The 21,664-nt window shown below is 36.6% G+C and overlaps 1 protein-coding gene across 1 annotated transcript; it reads left to right on the top strand.

The window, feature by feature from the left end:
- The first annotated feature begins 5,532 nt into the window (after positions 1-5,532).
- Positions 5,533-16,859, top strand: LOC307151947 (uncharacterized protein). The gene is made up of 20 exons (XM_079860207.1): positions 5,533-5,840; positions 6,427-6,555; positions 6,705-6,818; positions 7,012-7,176; positions 7,309-7,470; positions 7,551-7,728; positions 8,333-8,449; positions 8,619-8,804; positions 8,904-9,041; positions 9,544-9,684; positions 9,792-10,211; positions 11,063-11,200; positions 12,195-12,332; positions 13,021-13,227; positions 13,325-13,498; positions 13,598-13,810; positions 13,914-14,057; positions 14,456-14,761; positions 14,852-14,992; positions 15,911-16,859. Exons 1-20 carry the CDS (start codon positions 5,640-5,642, stop codon positions 15,997-15,999), a joined length of 3,501 nt encoding a protein of 1,166 aa, XP_079716333.1. The 5' UTR covers positions 5,533-5,639; the 3' UTR covers positions 16,000-16,859.
- Positions 16,860-21,664: the final 4,805 nt, after the last annotated feature.

Below are 21,664 nucleotides of genomic sequence, written 5' to 3'. Positions count from 1 at the left end.
AGAATGCGGACGGGATGAGGCGGAGTGTTTGATTCCTTGTTTTTCGGAGTCGACTCCGATTCCCAACTCCCACCGTAGGAGTGTAAAAGCTGGGGAGTCGGGACGGAGGTATAATTAACGTAATTGGCCGTTATTTAATTGTAAATGAGCTATATGTATTGTAAAACTCTGTGACTGTGAGGTTGTTTCTGCAACAGTGAGTGACAGCTCTCTTGCGATTTCAGACACAGCAACGGAGTCGACAACGAGAGTCGATTCCTATGCTGGAGTCGACTCCGACGCTAGGGCTATTAAGAGTTGAGGAATCGACTCTTTTGGAGTCGACTCGACTCCCCATCACTAGGCGGAGTTTCTGAGGCAGAGGGTGGAGCACAGCGCCGTCATTGATAGAAGGTGATGCTGTGTTTTAAAGATAGGATGACTATAATATTTATGTTTTATAAAGCGGATGATCCCTATTCTGGCCTCTGAAAGATTAATATACTACATCGTAAAATCCATAATATAATCAGAGCCGAGGTATCACGATAAACAACACAAAATCCCTACGCTGCTCCTTTAGCGGATTATTATTGTTACAGCAACATTAATTTTCTATTGGAAGGATTCCACGTAATGAATTTTGCTTATAGTAAATGGCTTTATAATGAAAATGTGTGTTTTTAATTTGTTGAACTTTAAGAAACATTGCTGTCTTTGCAGAAAGTACGAAGCAATTTTATCGACACATTAAAATTATTAGGAAAAAAGATTGCAAAATCTAAAGTAAAAATTTTAATATATCAAATATATTAAAATATGAATATAAAAAAAGAATATGTAAAAAATATAATATTAAACTTTATAGTAGCCTATAGTAGTTTAACAATTATTAATAATTTATAGGATGTTTCATATCATTAATTGGTAACTTTTAATCTTTTCTTTTTGTATTCTTTTGAATTCTTGACCATTTAAATAAAACCCAGCACAAAATCCTGGAAGTTGAGCCAACGTGATATGTTTTATAAGGTGAAAGTCTGGCTTTCCCCAGTCCAGACCATAAACTATAATTTGAATTTTTTTGTCACTAATCAAAACCATTCTATTTGGAGGATAACACACAATTGTGTGGCTGCTGCGTGTTTAGACAGTCTTTTCTTATGAGATAATGATGACCTCAGTTTTCCATGGAGATTCAGCACATTCTACACTGTTATTACAGAGTAGAAACTTCACGTCGACATAGACTAGTAATTTCGGTGTAATTACTAAGAAGGCGAGATAAAGAGCTATCACTTTAACCCATGTGACCAAAAACTTCTGGAGCCAGAAACTAAATCCCCACTCTTGTAGCATCACACAACAAAATTATTATTGCTTTTCACAGCTATACTTTTATTCATTAATTCAAATGCCTGTTTAATGGTCGTCCAGTCTTATGTAACAGCCATCAGGGACAGAGTTCACCTTGTTCTCCCCTACCGATAAACAAATGGAGAAAGGAGAGGAAAAAAGGAGACAGATGGAGGATCTTGTTTGTAAGCGGAGCCCTGCCAGGGGCCACCTGTCCTTCTGTTAAACTCTATCTATCTATCTATCTATCTATCTATCTATCTATCTATCTATCTATCTATCTATCTATCTATCTATCTATCTATCATCTATCTGTCTGTCTGTCTGTCTGTCTGTCTCTATCTATCTATCTATCTATCTATCTATCTATCTGTCTGTCTGTCTCTTTCTATCTATCTATCTATCTATCTATCTATCTATCTATCTATCTATCTATCTATCTATCTATCTATCTATCTATCTATCTATCTGTCTGTCTATCTATCTATCTATCTGTCTGTCTGTCTGTCTGTCTGTCTCTTTCTATCTATCTATCTATCTATCTATCTATCTATCTATCTATCTATCTATCTATCTATCTATCTATCTGTCTGTCTCTTTCTATCTATCTATCTATCTATCTATCTATCTATCTATCTATCTGTCTGTCTATCTATCTATCTGTCTGTCTGTCTGTCTGTCTGTCTCTATCTATCTATCTATCTATCTATCTATCTATCTATCTATCTATCTATCTATCTATCTATCTATCTATCTGTCTGTCTGTCTGTCTCTTTCTATCTATCTATCTATCTATCTATCTATCTATCTATCTATCTATCTATCTATCTATCTATCTGTCTGTCTATCTATCTATCTGTCTGTCTGTCTGTCTGTCTCTTTCTATCTATCTATCTATCTATCTATCTATCTATCTATCTATCTATCTATCTATCTGTCTGTCTATCTATCTATCTATCTGTCTGTCTGTCTGTCTGTCTGTCTGTCTCTATCTATCTATCTATCTATCTATCTATCTATCTATCTATCTATCTATCTGTCTGTCTGTCTCTTTCTATCTATCTATCTATCTATCTATCTATCTATCTATCTATCTGTCTGTCTGTCTGTCTCTTTCTATCTATCTATCTATCTATCTATCTATCTATCTATCTATCTATCTATCTATCTATCTATCTATCTATCTGTCTGTCTGTCTGTCTATCTATCTATCTATCTATCTGTCTGTCTGTCTCTATCTATCTATCTATCTATCTATCTATCTATCTATCTATCTATCTATCTATCTGTCTGTCTATCTGTCTGTCTGTCTGTCTGTCTGTCTGTCTGTCTCTTTCTATCTATCTATCTATCTATCTATCTATCTATCTATCTATCTATCTATCTATCTATCTGTCTGTCTGTCTATCTATCTATCTATCTATCTATCTGTCTGTCTGTCTCTATCTATCTATCTATCTATCTATCTATCTATCTATCTGTCTATCTGTCTGTCTGTCTGTCTGTCTGTCTGTCTGTCTGTCTGTCTGTCTCTTTCTATCTATCTATCTATCTATCTATCTATCTATCTATCTATCTATCTATCTATCTGTCTATCTGTCTGTCTTTATCTGTCTGTCTGTCTATCTATCTATCTATCTATCTATCTATCTATCTATCTATCTATCTATCTATCTATCTGTCTGTCTGTCTGTCTGTCTGTCTCTTTCTATCTATCTGTCTATCTATCTATCTATCTATCTATCTATCTATCTGTCTATCTGTCTGTCTGTCTGTCTCTATCTATCTATCTATCTATCTATCTATCTGTCTGTCTGTCTCTTTCTATCTATCTATCTATCTATCTATCTATCTATCTATCTATCTATCTATCTATCTATCTATCTATCTATCTGTCTGTCTATCTATCTATCTATCTGTCTGTCTGTCTGTCTGTCTGTCTCTTTCTATCTATCTATCTATCTATCTATCTATCTATCTATCTATCTATCTATCTATCTATCTATCTATCTGTCTGTCTCTTTCTATCTATCTATCTATCTATCTATCTATCTATCTATCTATCTATCTGTCTGTCTATCTATCTATCTGTCTGTCTGTCTGTCTGTCTCTATCTATCTATCTATCTATCTATCTATCTATCTATCTATCTATCTATCTGTCTGTCTGTCTGTCTCTTTCTATCTATCTATCTATCTATCTATCTATCTATCTATCTATCTATCTATCTATCTATCTGTCTGTCTATCTATCTATCTGTCTGTCTGTCTGTCTGTCTCTTTCTATCTATCTATCTATCTATCTATCTATCTATCTATCTATCTATCTATCTATCTGTCTGTCTATCTATCTATCTGTCTGTCTGTCTGTCTGTCTGTCTGTCTCTATCTATCTATCTATCTATCTATCTATCTATCTATCTATCTATCTATCTATCTATCTATCTGTCTGTCTGTCTCTTTCTATCTATCTATCTATCTATCTATCTATCTATCTATCTGTCTGTCTGTCTGTCTCTTTCTATCTATCTATCTATCTATCTATCTATCTATCTATCTATCTATCTATCTATCTATCTATCTATCTATCTGTCTGTCTGTCTGTCTATCTATCTATCTATCTATCTGTCTGTCTGTCTCTATCTATCTATCTATCTATCTATCTATCTATCTATCTATCTATCTATCTGTCTGTCTATCTGTCTGTCTGTCTGTCTGTCTGTCTGTCTGTCTCTTTCTATCTATCTATCTATCTATCTATCTATCTATCTATCTATCTATCTATCTATCTATCTGTCTGTCTGTCTATCTATCTATCTATCTATCTATCTGTCTGTCTGTCTCTATCTATCTATCTATCTATCTATCTATCTATCTATCTATCTGTCTATCTGTCTGTCTGTCTGTCTGTCTGTCTGTCTGTCTGTCTGTCTCTTTCTATCTATCTATCTATCTATCTATCTATCTATCTATCTATCTATCTATCTGTCTATCTGTCTGTCTTTATCTGTCTGTCTGTCTATCTATCTATCTATCTATCTATCTATCTATCTATCTATCTATCTATCTATCTATCTATCTATCTGTCTGTCTGTCTGTCTGTCTGTCTCTTTCTATCTATCTGTCTATCTATCTATCTATCTATCTATCTATCTATCTATCTATCTATCTATCTATCTATCTGTCTATCTGTCTGTCTATCTATATCTATCTATCTATCTATCTATCTATCTGTCTGTCTGTCTCTTTCTATCTATCTATCTATCTATCTATCTATCTATCTATCTATCTGTCTGTCTGTCTGTCTCTTTCTATCTGTCTGTCTGTCTGTCTGTCTATCTATCTATCTATCTATCTATCTATCTATCTATCTATCTATCTATCTATCTATCTGTCTGTCTGTCTGTCTGTCTGTCTGTCTGTCTGTCTGTCTCTATCTATCTATCTATCTATCTATCTGTCTGTCTGTCTGTCTGTCTGTCTGTCTGTCTGTCTATCTATCTATCTATCTGTTTGTCTGTCTGTCTGTCTGTCTGTCTGTCTCTTTCTATCTATCTATCTATCTATCTATCTATCTATCTATCTATCTATCTATCTATCTATCTATCTAATATAATTGGATATCTAATATAGTATTGGATATCTATATAGTATTCTATCTAATATATATATATATATATTATTTTATGTATTTATATTCTTGTATTCTGTGTTCTGGAAGCTGTCACCAAGACAAATTCATTGGCAATAAAAGCTCACTCTGATTCTGATCTCCACTAGATGGCGATATTAACTAACAGCTCTTTTATGTTGCTTATTTAACAGCTGCTCCTTTAAATAAAATATTTAAATTTAGCCTATGTTTTGCATACAGTTCTGTTCACATGTGTTCGCTTGCAAGTGCAAGGTTTCATCTCTGTTTAGATCAAAATGGAATAATATACGTTTTCATATTTTATTATTTATTTAGAGTATGGGACAAGGGTAAACCAAATAGACATACAAATTGCTTAAGTTGATACAAAAATGTCCGTGGTTGCAGAAACACCCAAATACCTTCAGAAGTTTCTGAAAGCTTCCACGTTTACCACAGTATTCATGACGAACATAAACAAAGACGTTAAACAGCAGTATATCCTAGGTCTAGGATGTGCAACAGTAAAGCACAACGTTGATTTCTCGATGATCTGGCAACCTCAGGACTGAGTCAGCTGACCGGCTGAAGATGACAGTCGAGGCTCATCGCTTCGCTGCTCTCCTGTAACGAGTCATTTCTCGCTATCTGTGGGGTTTTAATCAGCAACCATGAGCAGCACACAATCTTACACACGCTTCGGGGACGAAAAATACAAAAACTGGTTGAAAACAACGGAGAGTCTTTCCTTACTGAGGAACTGCATTAAGGACTTCATTGAAAAGGAAACCGAAACTTATCACAACTCTCTTCAAAACAAACCGGAGCTCAATGGACACACCTGTAAGAAGAAAACCTGCGATGTTAAGAAGGTAAACTGTAAATGCAAAGTCAATGTAACGTTAAACAATCGAAATAGCCTTCTTTATTTATCGTTTCACTGTATGTGTTAAATAAAATACAAATAATCACCCAATTGGGCTGCTGCTCTATAAAGTTAGACAATGCAGAAATACAATGTAGAAATGCAATTCATATAAAATTAACAATTGAATTCATTTTAACAGTTAACTTACTGACTATACATTTATTTAGGCTATACAACTTACATCCATGAGGTATTAAGAGCTGTCAAACATTTTGAACACATTTCAGCCATGCTTCCAAAAATATATCTATCTATCTTAGTACTGTGTCGTAAATGCTTTAACGTTACTAGGCTGCTTGCAAAATAAAATCTGTTTTGGTCTAATGATGAAAAAGTAGCTAATCTCTGTCTGTCCGGTCCATCCATCCATCCATCTTATATAAAAAAGTGGATTAACACAAATAGGAATACTACAAATAGCCATCCATCCATCCAGCCATCCATAAAGCCTAAAAAAATGTCAATAAGAATCAAAGATTCTGGGAATGTCTGTACCTGTCTCTCAAACTGTGCTTTGCTGCTACCCATAGTCTCTCTGCGAATTGTGTAAATGCTGGAAGAAAGAAATTGAGGCCAACTATAATGGGGGGAGAAACAGTATACACTGGGACAACTGCCGGCCACATCTCTGGTCCGCAGAAAAGTGGGAAGTTGCCAAGGTAAGTTACTCTTCATCATTAATAACCATTGTATTATTATAGTGTTGCAACTGAGTGCATTGACTTGATGCATATGGGGAAGTGTCAGTGAACAAAAATCAATGTCCATTACATTTTTATCTTTGTTGATTGCATGTTTCGCATGACAGGCGTATATGCCACGTGGGCACCACAAACATTGCCAGTTTTCCCAGTTTGATGTCTCTGCCATCCTGAACTTAATGACTTTCTGTAAACATTTCAAAAACATCCCAGGGAAAAATGTAAGTATTCTGAAATGCAAATATCCTGTTTTTCCCTTCAAATGATCATTTTCAGCATTATGTCACTCTGAACCTCTATATCCGTTTTAAACTTCTCAAATGCTATGTAGTATCAGTTCGGATATTCAAATAATGTAGATCTCACTGTGTGCTGGATTACACATTTTACACTTATTTCTTTTCAACAATTAAGGTCATAACTAAGGTCATACAAGTACGGAACAATGCGATGCACTCCCCTGACTTGAAAATGAATAATGAGGACATGATAAGTCATCGTAATACAGTCCTGCAGCTGGCCAAGACGCTCGAACCTCTTATCCCAAAACTGAAAGGCTTGGAAAAGGAGATAACACAGGTGGATGGAAAATAATGAATAATATTTTAATCAATTCTATTATTAAAATAGTATTACCATTATTAATATTTAATAATAATAATGGTTAGGATAAATGTTACTCTTTACCAGTATCATTTTTTTTCTGTGTAGTTTAATAACATCTTGGACAGGAATTTCAATGAAGCCCCATGTGAAGTAGACGGCCAACAGGTCGATCTTCAGACCATGAAAGCATGCGAGCATCAAGCATTGAAAGACATGATTGAAGACTTTATCTCACGCTTTGAGGGGAACCAAGACGAAAACGTTGAAGTAAGTAAAGTAGTAAAAATTAAGTAGTTAAGCGTGAACTGCATCATGTTCATGTTCTAAAAACATGACTTTATGTTAAGGAAAAACCACAGGACATGAAGAGTCTCCTGGACTTCCTGGACCAAAACAAAGATCTCCTGGTGAACCTGGGCCCTGAAGTGGACAAACTTAAAGAGATGCAGGCAAAAGTAGATCAACATGATAAGCAAATCCACAACCTGGTAGATAGAGTGGGGAACCTGGAGAAGGGGACAAATGGTGAGAGGAAAATAAGACCATTCATATTTATCTTTGATTTGGTAATTTAGCAATATAAACATGCAATTATCTGAACTTTAAAGTGTTTTTTGACCAACTTAAGTAGGTCTAATATGTAATTTCCTATTTACTTTTATTGTCCTTAAAATATGGTTAAAGTGTACTGCTGAACGTACCGATAAGCATTTACGGTAAACTCAAATATACTTTAATGCCATTTTAATTAAAAATTTTACTAAGTGCTTTATGTGTTTTTTTAATAATCTCAGCATATAAAAAAAATATTTAAAAAGTACTTTTAATTTGACATCATTACAAAGCGCACTTTTTAAAAGCCGGCTTAAGTGTGTTAAAAACATTCATGAAAGTGTGCAACAGATTTTGAAAAACATACTTTTGAGATTTGAAGGACACTGCATGTGCACATGAAGTACTATTAAGTGCACTTCTTTTTCAGGGGATGTCATGCTTTTAATACCCAGAACAAATGAATAAACCAAATCACACACGTTTAACACACCTTAAATCATTTTGAATTTGTTCACATGTAAGAGTCCTACTATATTTCAGTTCGTCTCATTCTTTCGTGCTTCTCCATCCACAGATCCTGTTCTTCCTGTCAACCCACTTAAATTCAAGAATCATCTTTATGAATATTGTCAGGCAAAGAAATGGCCAGAGGACATATGGCCTGTTTTTACAGAGGTTCAGGAAGCACAGGGTAACAAATTCATCAGTCCATGCAACATTAAATGCATAATAATCCTTTGAAACAAATAAAACATGTATATGTTTAGATACTGTACAGGAAAAGTGGTAATGCACAAATGGAAACTCTTTCATTCAGGTTAGATTCAACAGTAATCATACAGTTCATATCCTCTGTACAGGTTATAGGGCTGAAGTGAGGGTAAATGGGCAAACTTTCATTGGCACAAAGGTGTATAACGACAAAAAGAGCGCCCACCAGGAGGTGGCATACATTGCACTTGTGCAGCTGAAATTACAGGACGAAAGCACAGATGAACCATCAAGCTCAGTCACACAGCCTGAGGCCTCCTGTTCATCTTCCTCAGGTAAAACAGATATTGTACTGTAGTATTGAAAAATGATGCACAGTCCTGCATTGATATGAAACTATGATCACAATGTAATTTAGTCTTTTGACATTTCAGGAATCACTTACTTCAGTAAAGTGACTCTGGATCTTGATCAAGAAGTTGCGTCTGATAGATGTTCTTCAGAGGAAGAAGCAACTGAAGCCGCTTATAAGGTTTTATGGGAAAAATTTCGCATCAGTGCTCCAGCAGAAGGTAAAGAACAAAGATTAAGCTTAAGATACAATGAAAAAAACAAAAAGTTTGCATCTAAAGTGTTTCACTGTTTTTTGAGCCCTAAAATACTACTTTATTTAACACTAATAAAGTACTTTATAAGCAAAATCTCTGTATTAAATACTTCATAGTTAACCAAACATGTAACATTTTTGGAAATAAATCCATTTAAGGTTTGTGCAATATATGTACAGTTTTTTAACCCTTTAATGGGTAAGATTGCCTCTAAAATAACTCTGAAAATTAGTTTATCTGTATTTCCCAACACATTTGAACTCCAATAACATATATTCACCAAATAACATATTACTTCTGTTTTCAATTTTACATTTTGTTCAAAGATTTTAACCTATTTTCACAATATTTTAACATGCCCAGACCTAATTTTGAACACATATTCTCTGAAGTTCTTTGGCATTTTAGGGTTTAAATGATTTTCTGAATAGCACACTTAAGTTGCTTTTTATTCCTGTTGCAACAGGTCAGACATACAGGTTGTTGATCATGGAATATTTCCACACATGGCATTTCCAAAATCCGACAGAACACTTTGTTCAAAATGATGACGACACAACCATTTGCAAGCTCAAACTCATCGGCCCTTTTACTTTTTATGACAAAGGTAACTTGCACTTCTACTGTTAGTCATGGGTTAAATATTTTTGGGTTTGTGTCGATTCACAAGCTATTGTTTGCTAACCTTTAGTTTTCATTTCTTACATTGCTCAGATGGCTCCACCAATAGGAAACAGGCGGAGCAGCAGGCAGCTAAAGTTGCTCTGCAGCATCTGTCAGGAATCCTCAACGGTGCTCCAATATCAGACACTGAGAAGAACTTTAAAGGTGAACTGAAGGAGCGTCTAGATAAGCTGCGTCTCAAAAATCCCGTCTATGACACAGAGAAAAAAACAGAGATCGGTGATAAGCATGTGACCAGCGGCATCAGCTCGGACCTGGCTACTTCTGCAGTCTCTATCAGTCAGGCAGCAGAGAAAGATCATTCAGAGCTGAAGTCTAAAAGCATCTCCACAACAGCACAACTCCCATCAGGACAAGAGCCAGTCCGTGTTCCTGTTCCTGCGCTGCCGGACCCTCAAGAATCCAGTTCTTCAAACGCACAGACGAAAAAGCCCAGGATTGATTGTCCAGGTAACGGAGCAGCTTATAAGAAATAAGTTATTAGTGCTAAAGAGTGGTGCAGGGATGATGTCAAAATCTGGAAAACTAATTCGTCAGAGGTTTCCTTTAGATTTTCCTATGGGTTTGTATAAGTAAAATTCATGCTTCAAGCTTCTCTTCCAACCCATTCTCTGGGGAAAACATGAAAACTATTTTACGAGGTGGCTATTTCATATGAAATTGTCTGCTGTGAACTGTACAAATTATTTTTTTGGAAAACCGTAAGCATGAAGGTCCTCCCCTAACCTCACCCTTAAAGTCCTTGCACACTGAGTCCGAAATTGCACATTAAAAAATAAATATGACCTCACATTGTGTCGATCATGTTTACACACTGCCTCCGCAACTTTTGTCCGTCATAAAAAATTTGTATCGGGTTCGATTTTCTGTGTTTTTCGCATCCGTAGCGAGCATTTTGAGAAGTGTATTGACAATTCAGAACCACCGAATAACGAATACCAAAAAAAGCATACAAAAATTTAAGTGTGCAAGGACCTTTAAACTTACCCGCCACTGAGGAGTAAGCAAATTGTACAAAATCGTTGATCACAAGAATTAATATGAATTAACCACCAATTCGCCAAAACGTAAAATAAGTTTCCATGAGATTGTGTTGTCTCTTGTCTTCTATGATGATGTGTTTACTGGCACGAGGGCGGTACAACCTGTCACTCACATGAGATCGACCAATAGCAAATCACAACCATCCAATCCATTTCCAATAGATGAAATCAAGTCCTGCCCTACGTTTCTTTCTTGATTCAGAAGCCGTTTCATTGGGATATACCATGTAAAAAATATCTTTTGTTTTGACATTTCAGGAAACACTTTCTTTTGTAAAGTGACTGTGGATCTTGATCAAGAAGTTGCGTCTGATAGATGCTCTTCAAAGGAAGAAGCAACTGAAGCCGCTTATAAGGTTTTATGGGAAAGATTTCGCATCAGTGCTCCAGCAGAAGGTAAAGTAAAAAGTGTAGATTTGATTTCAAATTTATTATCAATATCGACAATAAAGCCAAACATTAAAGGGATAGTTCACCCAAAAATGAAAATTCTGTCATCATTTACTCTCTCTCAAGTTGTTCCAAACCTGTATGACTTTCTTTCTTCTGCTGAACACAAAAGAAGATATTTTGAAGAAAGTCGGTAACCAAACGACTGATGGACCCCATTGACTTCCATAGTAGGAAAAAAAAATACTATGGATGTCAATGGGGACCAGCAACTGTTTAATTACCAACCTTCTTTAAAATATCTTCTTTTGTGTTTAACAGAAGAAAGGAAATCATACAGGTTTGGAACAACTTGAGGGAGAGTAAATGATGACAGAATTTTCATTTTTGGGTGAACTATCCCTTTAAGTCATACACTAGTATTTTCATATTTAAAGTGTTTCACTCTTACTTGAGGCTTAACTTATAGGCACACTATGCAAGATTTGTACCTTAATATAACAGCTTTGAAATCATTTTGATGGTAAACAAACACGTAGTAGGGCGAATCATCCCAATAGCAAAGCAGGGGGGAGCACCACTGGCAAAACCAGCAATGCAAGTTTGAGAGGTGTGCCCCGCCAAATCTCATGAGAATCATGACTTGCTTTACGGCACGACGTCACATACATCAAGAGCATATGAAGCAGCCTCTATGGAAGACACTAGCATGCATTTCAGACATGAATCATGGCAGAGTCAACGAAGAAAACGCGGTCAGAAGAGTGCAGAGACGGCTGGGCGTGAGTGGTATTTACGACAGTAACGTTATACAAGTACTCCACAGCGACTCTAGGGGTCACTGTTTGAGAAAAACGGAAACTGCATAGTGTGCCTTTAAAATAAAATACGTTGTGAGTTTGCTAATGTAGTTTTTTGGTGTTATTGTGAGCCAAATATGTTAGAATATGTTAAAATGATTTTCAAAAGAGCATAACAGATTTAGTTTGTGTTGCAACAGGTCAGACGTACAGGTCAGTGATCATGGATCATTTCGACACCAATGATTTACAAAAGCCAACAGAAGAGTTTACTGATGATGACAACACAGCTATCTGCATACTCAAATTCAATGGACCGTTCACTTTTTATGACAAAGGTGATTTCTACTTTTATTGATTGTTTGAACACTATTTGGGTGAATTTCTAAGTCATATTTCACCCCAAAAACAAAGACATTTTTTTTTTCTAAGGAAATGTAGTATATTAAGACCATTTTAAAGTGCCCCTATTACGCTTTGTCAGATATTATCTTTCATGCAGTGTGTAATATACAGCTGTTTGTGATTGTAAAATGACTGCAGTTTCAAAGATCAAAGTGCACTGTAGGGGATTTTACAGTTAAAGACCCAAGGACCAGATACGATGAATGAAGACCAGGAGTCAATAAAATGCAATTAATTGAAGAAATGTTTACTGAAGAATAGTTTGCAGTTTCACCAGCAGAAGTCAGCTTCACACTCAGCAAGGAGTTTGTAGGCATCTCTGCGTACACACACATTACAGCAGCAATTATACTCTCACACAATCGCTACGTTGTACATCATGTCGGGTTGAATCATTCTGATTGGTTAAGGCAGAGATAAACTTTCCAAGAATTTCCACTGAGGTCACCAATCTGGGTTTCTAGGCTCCAGTTTGCATATATATATATAAATTTTCAGATGAAATATGACCCAGATTAAACTGTGAGATGGGCCTATTTATTTTCTGTTTACTAAAATCTGTGTTTTGATTTACAAGCTATTGTTTGCTTATCTTTAGTTTTCATGTCTTACATTGCTCAGATGGCTCCACCAATAGGAAACAGGCGGAGCAGCAGGCAGCTAAAGTTGCTCTGCAGCATCTGTCAGGAATCCTCAACGGTGCTCCAATATCAGACACTGAGAAGAACTTTAAAGGTAAACTGAAGGAGCTTCTAGATAAGCTGCGTCTCAAAAATCCCGTCTATGAAACTAAAGATAAAGAAGAGATCAGCGAAGACCTTTTAAACTGTGAGTTTGTCTTGAAAGAAAACAATTCAAATTCTTGCATCAACTCTATGACATTGAATTTTAGAAAGTAAGTTTTTTTTTGGTCTGGCTACTGCAGTCTCTATCAGTCAGGCAGCAGAGAAAGATTATTCAGAGCTGAAGTCTAAAAGCATCTCCACAACAGCACAACTCCCATCAGGACAAGAGCCAGTCCGTGTTCCTGTTCCTGCGTTGCTGGACCCTCAAGAATCCAGTTCTCCACAGAGGAAAAAGCCCAGGATTGATTGTCCAGGTGAAGATAGTATGCTATTGAATGGGACACCAGTAGAGAGTGCTAGTGGTACAGTGTAAAAATGCTCTCATCTGCTTGTACATCTTTGTGTATTTACAGAAATCAATGAGCTTTTTAATGTATATAATCTCAAGCCCCCACATGTGAAGATGGAGAACATGACGTGTAATGAGAATTTCAAATGTAGTGTGGAAATCAACCTGGAAAAATATACTTGTGCTAACAAACAAGGCTACGACAGCAAGAAAGAAGCCATTCGAAAAGCCTACCTGTTGTTTGGCTGTGCAGTGTCAATTTTCGATTCTAGTACAGGTACTTTTGTGTATTTACTTTTGTGTATTGCTCATAATGTGTGTGCATATATATATGCATGTCCCCTAACTAATGCTTATATCTTTCTTACCTCAAACTTAAGATGAAAAGACATCCAGTGCGAAGGTGAAGCAGGCTTTTTCTCAGAAATCTCTTCCTCTTCCACAAGAAGATTTTGAAGGATCTGTAAAGCCATTTTACTGCACACTAAAGAACATAAGTTATAAAGTTATCTATACAGGACAAGGTTAGTATGAGTGTCTTATTTGATGTTAAACGGACTGTAGAAACAAGAGTTTGTACTCAACAGAATCAAGAAGAACTTCATTTTCAGGGTCAATGACAAATAAGTGCGTCCAAGAGAAAGAAAATGAAAACATATTTTGAAAGGTATATTATACTGTCAGTGATGGATTAACGCACAGGCTTAAATTGTAATATTTCACTATATTACTGTTTTTACTGTATTGTTGACCGAATAAATGCAGCCTTTTGTTGAGCATAAGAGACTTCTTTTAAAAACATTAAAAATCTTACCAACCCCAAACATTCTCTCTCTCTCTCTCTCTATATATATATATATATCATGTATTAAATACGTGAATGAATGCCATTTTATTCAAATATGATGTGGTCTTTTTCTAGGGTCCTCAGAGGCTGAAGCCAAGTTAGTTGCTCTCCAGAATGCCTTGCGTTCACTATCACCTCTCTTTGGTTACGAATCACTAACTGGAGCTGATAGTGTTGAAGAGGTGCAGAATCAGCTGAGCACTATGCTGAAGGGGGCCGGTCAGAAAGACCCCGTCATTTCCATGAAGCCTGTTGATATCCAGTCCAATATCCAGCTGTCGTTCTGTGACTATACGCTGAAGTGCTTATGCCAGAAATCCAAGAAATTAGCTCGGAATCATCTGAGTGAACGAATACTGGGCCTTCTGGGGGTAAAGACAGGTCAGAGCAACTGAACATCAACCAGCTTGTCTAAACACTACATAAAAATGATTATTTAATGATTTTCATTCAGTTCTCAACCTCTTACAGAAGCAAATGATGTATCTATGAGAAACCGTTTAGATGAATGGTTCAAACAGCAGAATCTGCCACCGCCAGTGTTTGAGGACACAGAAGAAGTGCTTGGAGCGAAGGCTACTTTCTCTGTCCAGTTCACCTGCAACAGTTCAGGTAGGTTGTCACATGTTCAGTAAATATTTAATGTCATTTATAAACAATTATAAAATATTAATTTTATATTAATTATAAATACAGTACCATTCAAAAGTTTGGGGTCGGTGAGATTTTTTAAAATATATATATATTTTTAAAGAAGTCTTATGCTTGCCAAAGGCTGCATTTATTTGATAAAAAAAAACAATAAAACCAGTAATATTGTGAAATATTATTACAATTATATCATTACTCTAGTCTTCAGTGTCCCAGGTGCTTGCTGGGCAGTCATATGAGCCCACCCACAAGTCTCTGTCATTCTAATCCTGAGATATCATCTCACAAATTCTGTGCCGATGTTAAGTCTGTGGGACTTTTTCACCCAGTTTTCTGCCCAACAGGTGAACTTCGTACGCCCGATCGCTTATAAAAGTCATAGCACACCTCTTCTTATTAAGCTGCACATCATTCATGGGTCTACGACAAGCGGTGCTGGATGAATTACGCACCGAAATTTTGTCCAGAACAAAAATTAATTAGTAGTATGAGAGATAAAAATAGTGATGCTATGAAGTGAAGCACCAGTAACTAGACTTACTATAGGGTTAGGTTTAGGGTTAGTTGCATGTTATGTAATTTATAGTTTTTAACTACATGGACACTGTAAAATAAAGTGTTACCTAAAAGTGTTATTAAAAAAAACCTACTGACTCCAAACTTTTGAATGGTAGAGTATTTTTATTAATTATTAAATAATTAATTTTAAATATATTTATAAATGATTGTTTAATGATTTTTAATAATATGAATAACCAGAGTAAACTTTTTTTCGGTAAATTAAGTAAATTACAATTGTAGAGTGTGTACTGATACTTAAATAAGTTCCAAATATTTGTGTATAATATTAAATATTAAAGTGAATTGTTTGACTTCTAGACTGGGAAGACAGCTGGGATAAAGCGAAGATGAATCTGCTTCAAGTGCTCAAGCAAAGATTTAGGTTTCTGGATGACAAAACCAATTGAAATCTATTTTAGCTGAAAGAAAAACAGCACAAATGCACTAATTTTATAAATTGTAAACAAATTTTGTTCAGTACAAATTTACATTTATTATTATTATTACATTTGTTACTTAACATTTCCCTGGGATTTCAATGAAACTTTAAAAAATATGTATACCAAAGGTATACCAATATAAATACTAAATCATTGTAAAATCACCAGAAAATTACAATGAACAAAATGTAATTGCATTGACTGTAAAAACCAAAGCTGTAGAAATGACACAAAGAGATGAGATACATTTTTAACAATTTGGCATGGTCAAGTGGATTTATCCATGTCACACTTGACTGCACAGCCATTATATAGACCATCAACATTTACTTGTGTTGAAACATATCTTCACAGGCTTACAAAAGAAAGATGTTGTGCATTTATTGCTAATTTTTATTAATATTACCCTCTAACTGTGGATTGTGCATTTTAAACCCGTTTACAATGAACTACAGAAACTGCTTACAAAGGTTATACTTTGTGATCAAATACAGTCAGTGAGGATAGCATTTATGTGATTTATTTCTAATGTATTACACTGTTCTCTTGCATACTTGTATGAAATTTGTGCAACCGTGTATTACTGAACATTCATCCAGGAACTCAATGTTTCCTACATCTGTTTGTGTTGTGTATCTCCAATACGGTCTCTGCAAGTAAAATAATGAAATAAATGTACAAATCAGTGTTTCATGTCCACATTTATGTTATATGGTAAGCAGCCAGTCGTTATCCTAAAATAAAACCTTTCATTTGGGGAAAATGAGAGCTTATGATTAAGCTGTTACAAAGATGATTTCACAATAAATACAAAACAATCTAATGTTAAAATTCATGTGGTGTTGAATTATGGCCAGTTTTGGTCGTATCAACTTGGCCAGAAAGTTGTGTTCATTACCACAACAATGAAAACTACTGTTCTATGAACTGGCCAGTAGATGTCAATGTATCGCTAGAGTTTTACTGTTGTTGGAGAGTGAAGGAATGTGTCTCAGGTTTTCTTGAATGAATTAGAAATGTTTCTTCAATTGTATCTTGTCCAGTGTATATTTCATTTAGGCCTTTAGTTTTTATTAGTATTTTGAATTAGACACGCTCAAAGTTTTTGACCAATCACAACACACTGGTCCAGCCGACCAATCAGAGGACATTGCAATTTTCAGAAGGAGAGGCTTCATAGAGACCAGAACAAAACAGATGCTGAATTCGATAGTACTCATACTACTTTTACCATATCTTTCTATGGCAGAAATAGTAAGAGTAGTATGCGGTTCCGAATTCAGTGTTACAGATGGACTGGGAAGAGAGGTCCTGCAACAATGTAAAGTAAGTGAAAAATAAGTATTTCTTTTCCAACTTTCAAGCATGAAACCCTATTATAGGTATTCCAGGTTTTGAAAAAGGGCATAATAGGTCCACTTTAAATCAGGTAAATGTACTGAAGCCTGTGTCAGATTGCATAAAACACCTTAAGTTGCCTTAACATGAAAAATAAACACCTTCGGGTTGCCAGATTGAGACATGCAATGCGAACGAGCGCAATTAATGGACAGCAATGAGCCTTACACTGTTCATCAGCTAATGTATCAGTGTTTTAAAATGCCTCTGGTCATAGAGACTTTTTAATGGATGCCAAGTCTTTTTAGGTTGAGTAGAATCTGTGATCTCTGGCCCAGTTTGTTCGCTGGCTTCCATGGCTGGAACTCGCAACCTGGAGTGTTGAAATACTATTGGATAAATTGGCAGTGGGCGGAGTCACACAGACCAAAACAAAAAACAGACATTCCGACCAGGAACTCAGATTTAAGTAGAATAACTGGCTGTAGCATTGTTTTTCGGAGAAACCAGTGTGTGAACTTAGCATGTTTCCTAATTATTTGCAAACATATTATAGTATTTTTATGCTTTAGTACAGTCATAAAATTACCCAGCATTTGCCATAACAAAACTCAGTTGTTGCCATGGACACATGCATGCATGTGCGCCAAAAATAAAACCAAAGATGAGAGAGAAGGATGAGACAAGACAGAAACTCAAAGGGATAGTTCAACCAAAAATGAAAATGTATTGATTTACTCATCCTCATGTCATTCTAAACCAACTTTCGTTCATCTTTGGAACACAAATAAAGATCTTTTTAATATTCTCTCATCATTTCTGTCAATTCATTGAAAATCATAAAAGAAATCCTTATGATTCAGGTTGTTTCGGAAGCTCAAACGAACACGCACGTTTGAGCTTCTGTTGACCATATTTAATATGTGCTATGTATGTAATTAAATCAATATTTATGTGTGAATAATGTCTAAATTAAAATCTGTTTATCATATAAAGCACCCAATCGTGTCTCGCTAGAAGACTTGGATTAAACCTGCTAACTCTGTGTAACCCTTAGGGTGAAGTTTTCCAAACCTTATGAAATACCAAAGACTATAGAATAACACAAGATGTATAACCACTCGTATTGTTTTGAATGGGGAAAAGTGCAGCGCTCAATATGGTGGCTTCAAAAAATAGTCCCGCCCTCTAAATAAGAGCCAATAGCCTGCATGCACTGGCGAGCATGACGTATTTCCGGTTAAATCTCAGGATGGTTGTAAACATCCGGTTATTGTAGAGTGAAGTGCTACCTATGCTACCATTGAATGCTTGTCGTCAAAACACCCAAAACTGTTCATTTTCATCGTTGTTGTGTTGTTTATGTTAATGTTTTTACTTGTACTTCGTCTTGACTGATAACGCGATGACATGTAAACGTACGAAATTGTCCTTTCAAAGGCGGGAAGACAGCTCTTCTAGCCACCACTGCTGTTCCGCAATGCACAGTGTCTGCAACATGCAATTCTTCAGTTAGTTTTTTTACTTTTCCCAAAGACATTGAATTACATAAACGGTGGGTGATTAACATCCGACGAGACAAGTTTCTTACAACAAACACACGAGTCTGCAGCCGACACTTTCAAAGTGAAGACGTGATAGAGCCTCCGACTCCAGCTGGGCGCAGACGTGTAAAGAAGGGAGCTGTTCCAGTGCTTTTTCAGTCTGCCAGCCCCACGGCCCAGAGTTTGGGAAAGGGCCGAGCATCCCAATGTCCTTGGAACATCATAATCTGACAGCAGCTTCGGAGTTTTGGAGGTGGTGGATACATAACTGGCATGCGTATCTGTTTAGGTAAGGTAAAAGCAACGACCGAAATGCAGTGTTGCAAAGAGTATATGAAATATGTTAAATATGCCCCCCCCGGTATTTTGCTCAGGTTTTGCTCCTAATTCCTCTTGAAGAGTAGAAACATCAAGTACAAAAGCAAGGAAGTTGGGCCTTATGTTTATAAAGAATGAAGTAAAGATGACAGGACAGTTTTGAGTAGAACAACAGCAGTTTGAAGAATAGCTGAGTGGAATATTTTACTGTCTTTGCAGTCATCAAGTCAGGCAAAAGTAGTAATCTCATTATTGTTTACATTTTAAACCGAACCGAATTTGTTTAACAGACCCAACAACAAAGCATGGCAATTCCCACTCAGCTACCACTCAGCTACCCAATTGGCACTAAGGGGCCTAAAGTGTGCCAAGAAAACATCCCCCACACCATTACACCACCACCACCAGCCTGCACAGTGGTAACAAGGCATGATGGATCCATGTTCTCATTCTGTTTACGCCAAATTCTGACTCTACAATCTGAATGTCTCAACAGAAATCGAGACTCATCAGACAAGGCAACATTTTTCCATTCTTCAACTGTCCAATTTTTTGTGAGCTCGTGCAAATTGTAGCCTCTTTTTCCTATTTGTAGTGGAGATGAGTGGTACCCGGTGGGGTCTTCTGCTGTTGTAGCCCATCCGCCTCAAGGTTGTGCGTGTTGTGGCTTCACAAATGCTTTGCTGCATACCTCGGTTGTAACGAGTGGTTATTTCAGTCAAAGTTGCTCTTCTATCAGCTTGAATCAGTCGGCCCATTCTCCTCTGACCTCTAGCATCAACAAGGCATTTTCGCCCACAGGACTGCCGCATACTGGATGTTTTTCCCTTTTCACACCATTCTTTGTAAACCCTAGAAATGGTTGTGCGTGAAAATCCCAGTAACTGAGCAGATTGTGAAATACTCAGACCGGCCCGTCTGGCACCAACAACCATGCCACGCTCAAAATTGCTTAAATCACCTTTCTTTCCCATTCTGACATTCAGTTTGGAGTTCAGGAGATTGTCTTGACCAGGACCACACCCCTAAATGCATTGAATCAACTGCCATGTGATTGGTTGATTAGATAATTGCATTAATGAGAAACAGGTGTTCCTAATAATCCTTTAGGTGAGTGTACATACATATATACATACATATATACACACACATACACAAACATATATACATACATAGTACAAATTTAAAGTCACTGTTTAATGTTTTGTGCAAACATCCTTACGCCAATGCGGAAGTGATGCATGCATAGAGCCTATCGCCGATTGGTAAAGTCATCGCGTCACTGCAGCAGCCGTTAGAAGCTCTGGTTCCTAAAGAAACAGTCAGACAAGCGCTTCCACTGCGCATTAGCTTGATCCAGCCTGAAAATCTCGTTTTCTGTCATGATTCGAGCGTTTAGAAACAAAATTTATGAGACAGTTGTTGTCAGATTTCATTGGTGATTTCAAATATGAAATTTAATAGTAAGCTTGGCGAACAGTTTTGGAGAATTTGATGTTTCCCCATTCAAAGAGATAGGAGCTGCACTAGCATGCAGGAGAGGCGTTTCAAAGATGGCCACCGAGTGAAATGACTTGTCTTAAAGGGACTTTCGATATACTTATGAAAATGACAATAAAGGTGCTTCATGCAACACTTATAGTTTTTTTTTAAGGGATTACTTGAGTGAAAAATAGACACTTAAGAGTTTATGACGTTTCACCTAAAGAAACCCTTAAGGGTTATTTTCTGCAACACCTTTAAGTTTAAGAGAAACCAAAGGGCAATCTTAAGGGAAAATTACAATTAAGGTGCTTTATGCAACCGGACACTGGTATTTTTCAGATTTTTGCACCTGCCAAGACATGAAGCTGTGAAACAGACCACCGGGCCATAGCACTCTGAGGGTGGGCCGGACACTTCGGGAGGTTGGCCAAGCTCATGTTTGGAGCCAAACCTGGTGGTTAATGTCTAGGTCTACCATACATATTCCTTGCACAGCTCACAAATGCATTGTAACACTGATATACTAACCGTCTACCTCCGCCACACTGTATTTGTACTTTGCTGACTGAGACCAACTCTCCTTCCCATTACAGTTGCATAAGAATATGCAATTTAACCTAGTCCTTGATCTGTCTGTGCTGCCAAATACTGTTGAGGTATGCAATTTCCATGTTTTGCAAGCAGAGAAGGGGGACTTCCCATGGTCTTCATTCCCGTGGGTAACAAAATCAGATAAACACCAACAGGAATGCACCATCAGGCCTTCAGAATTGCCAAAACACGTTCTTTTTTAAAGAAAAAAGTAACTATTATCGTATTCGAAAGGAAATCGTAGGAATGTTTTAATGTGTGAAAACGTGCATAAGAAAGAAAGGAAGAAACTGGCAGGCGGTCCCGCGTCAGTGCCAGAGATACTCGCCCCCACCCCGTCATGTAGTCTAAACGTT

This window comes from Squalius cephalus, assembly GCF_949319135.1.
Source record: "Squalius cephalus genome assembly, chromosome: 23".
Lineage (NCBI taxonomy): Eukaryota > Metazoa > Chordata > Actinopteri > Cypriniformes > Leuciscidae > Squalius > Squalius cephalus.
Note: the sequence above shows the minus strand (reverse complement) of the source record. Positions and strands in the feature narration are given on the sequence as shown.

Excerpts from the sequence above, each read along its gene's own strand:
- LOC307151947 (XM_079860207.1), top strand. The coding sequence starts at position 5,640 with ATGAGCAGCACACAATCTTACACACGCTTCGGGGACGAAAAATACAAA. Across the intron at positions 9,042-9,543 it reads CATCAGTGCTCCAGCAGAAG|GTCAGACATACAGGTTGTTG; the intron begins GTAAAGAACAAA and ends CTGTTGCAACAG. Across the intron at positions 13,228-13,324 it reads CAGCGAAGACCTTTTAAACT|TCTCTATCAGTCAGGCAGCA; the intron begins GTGAGTTTGTCT and ends TGGCTACTGCAG.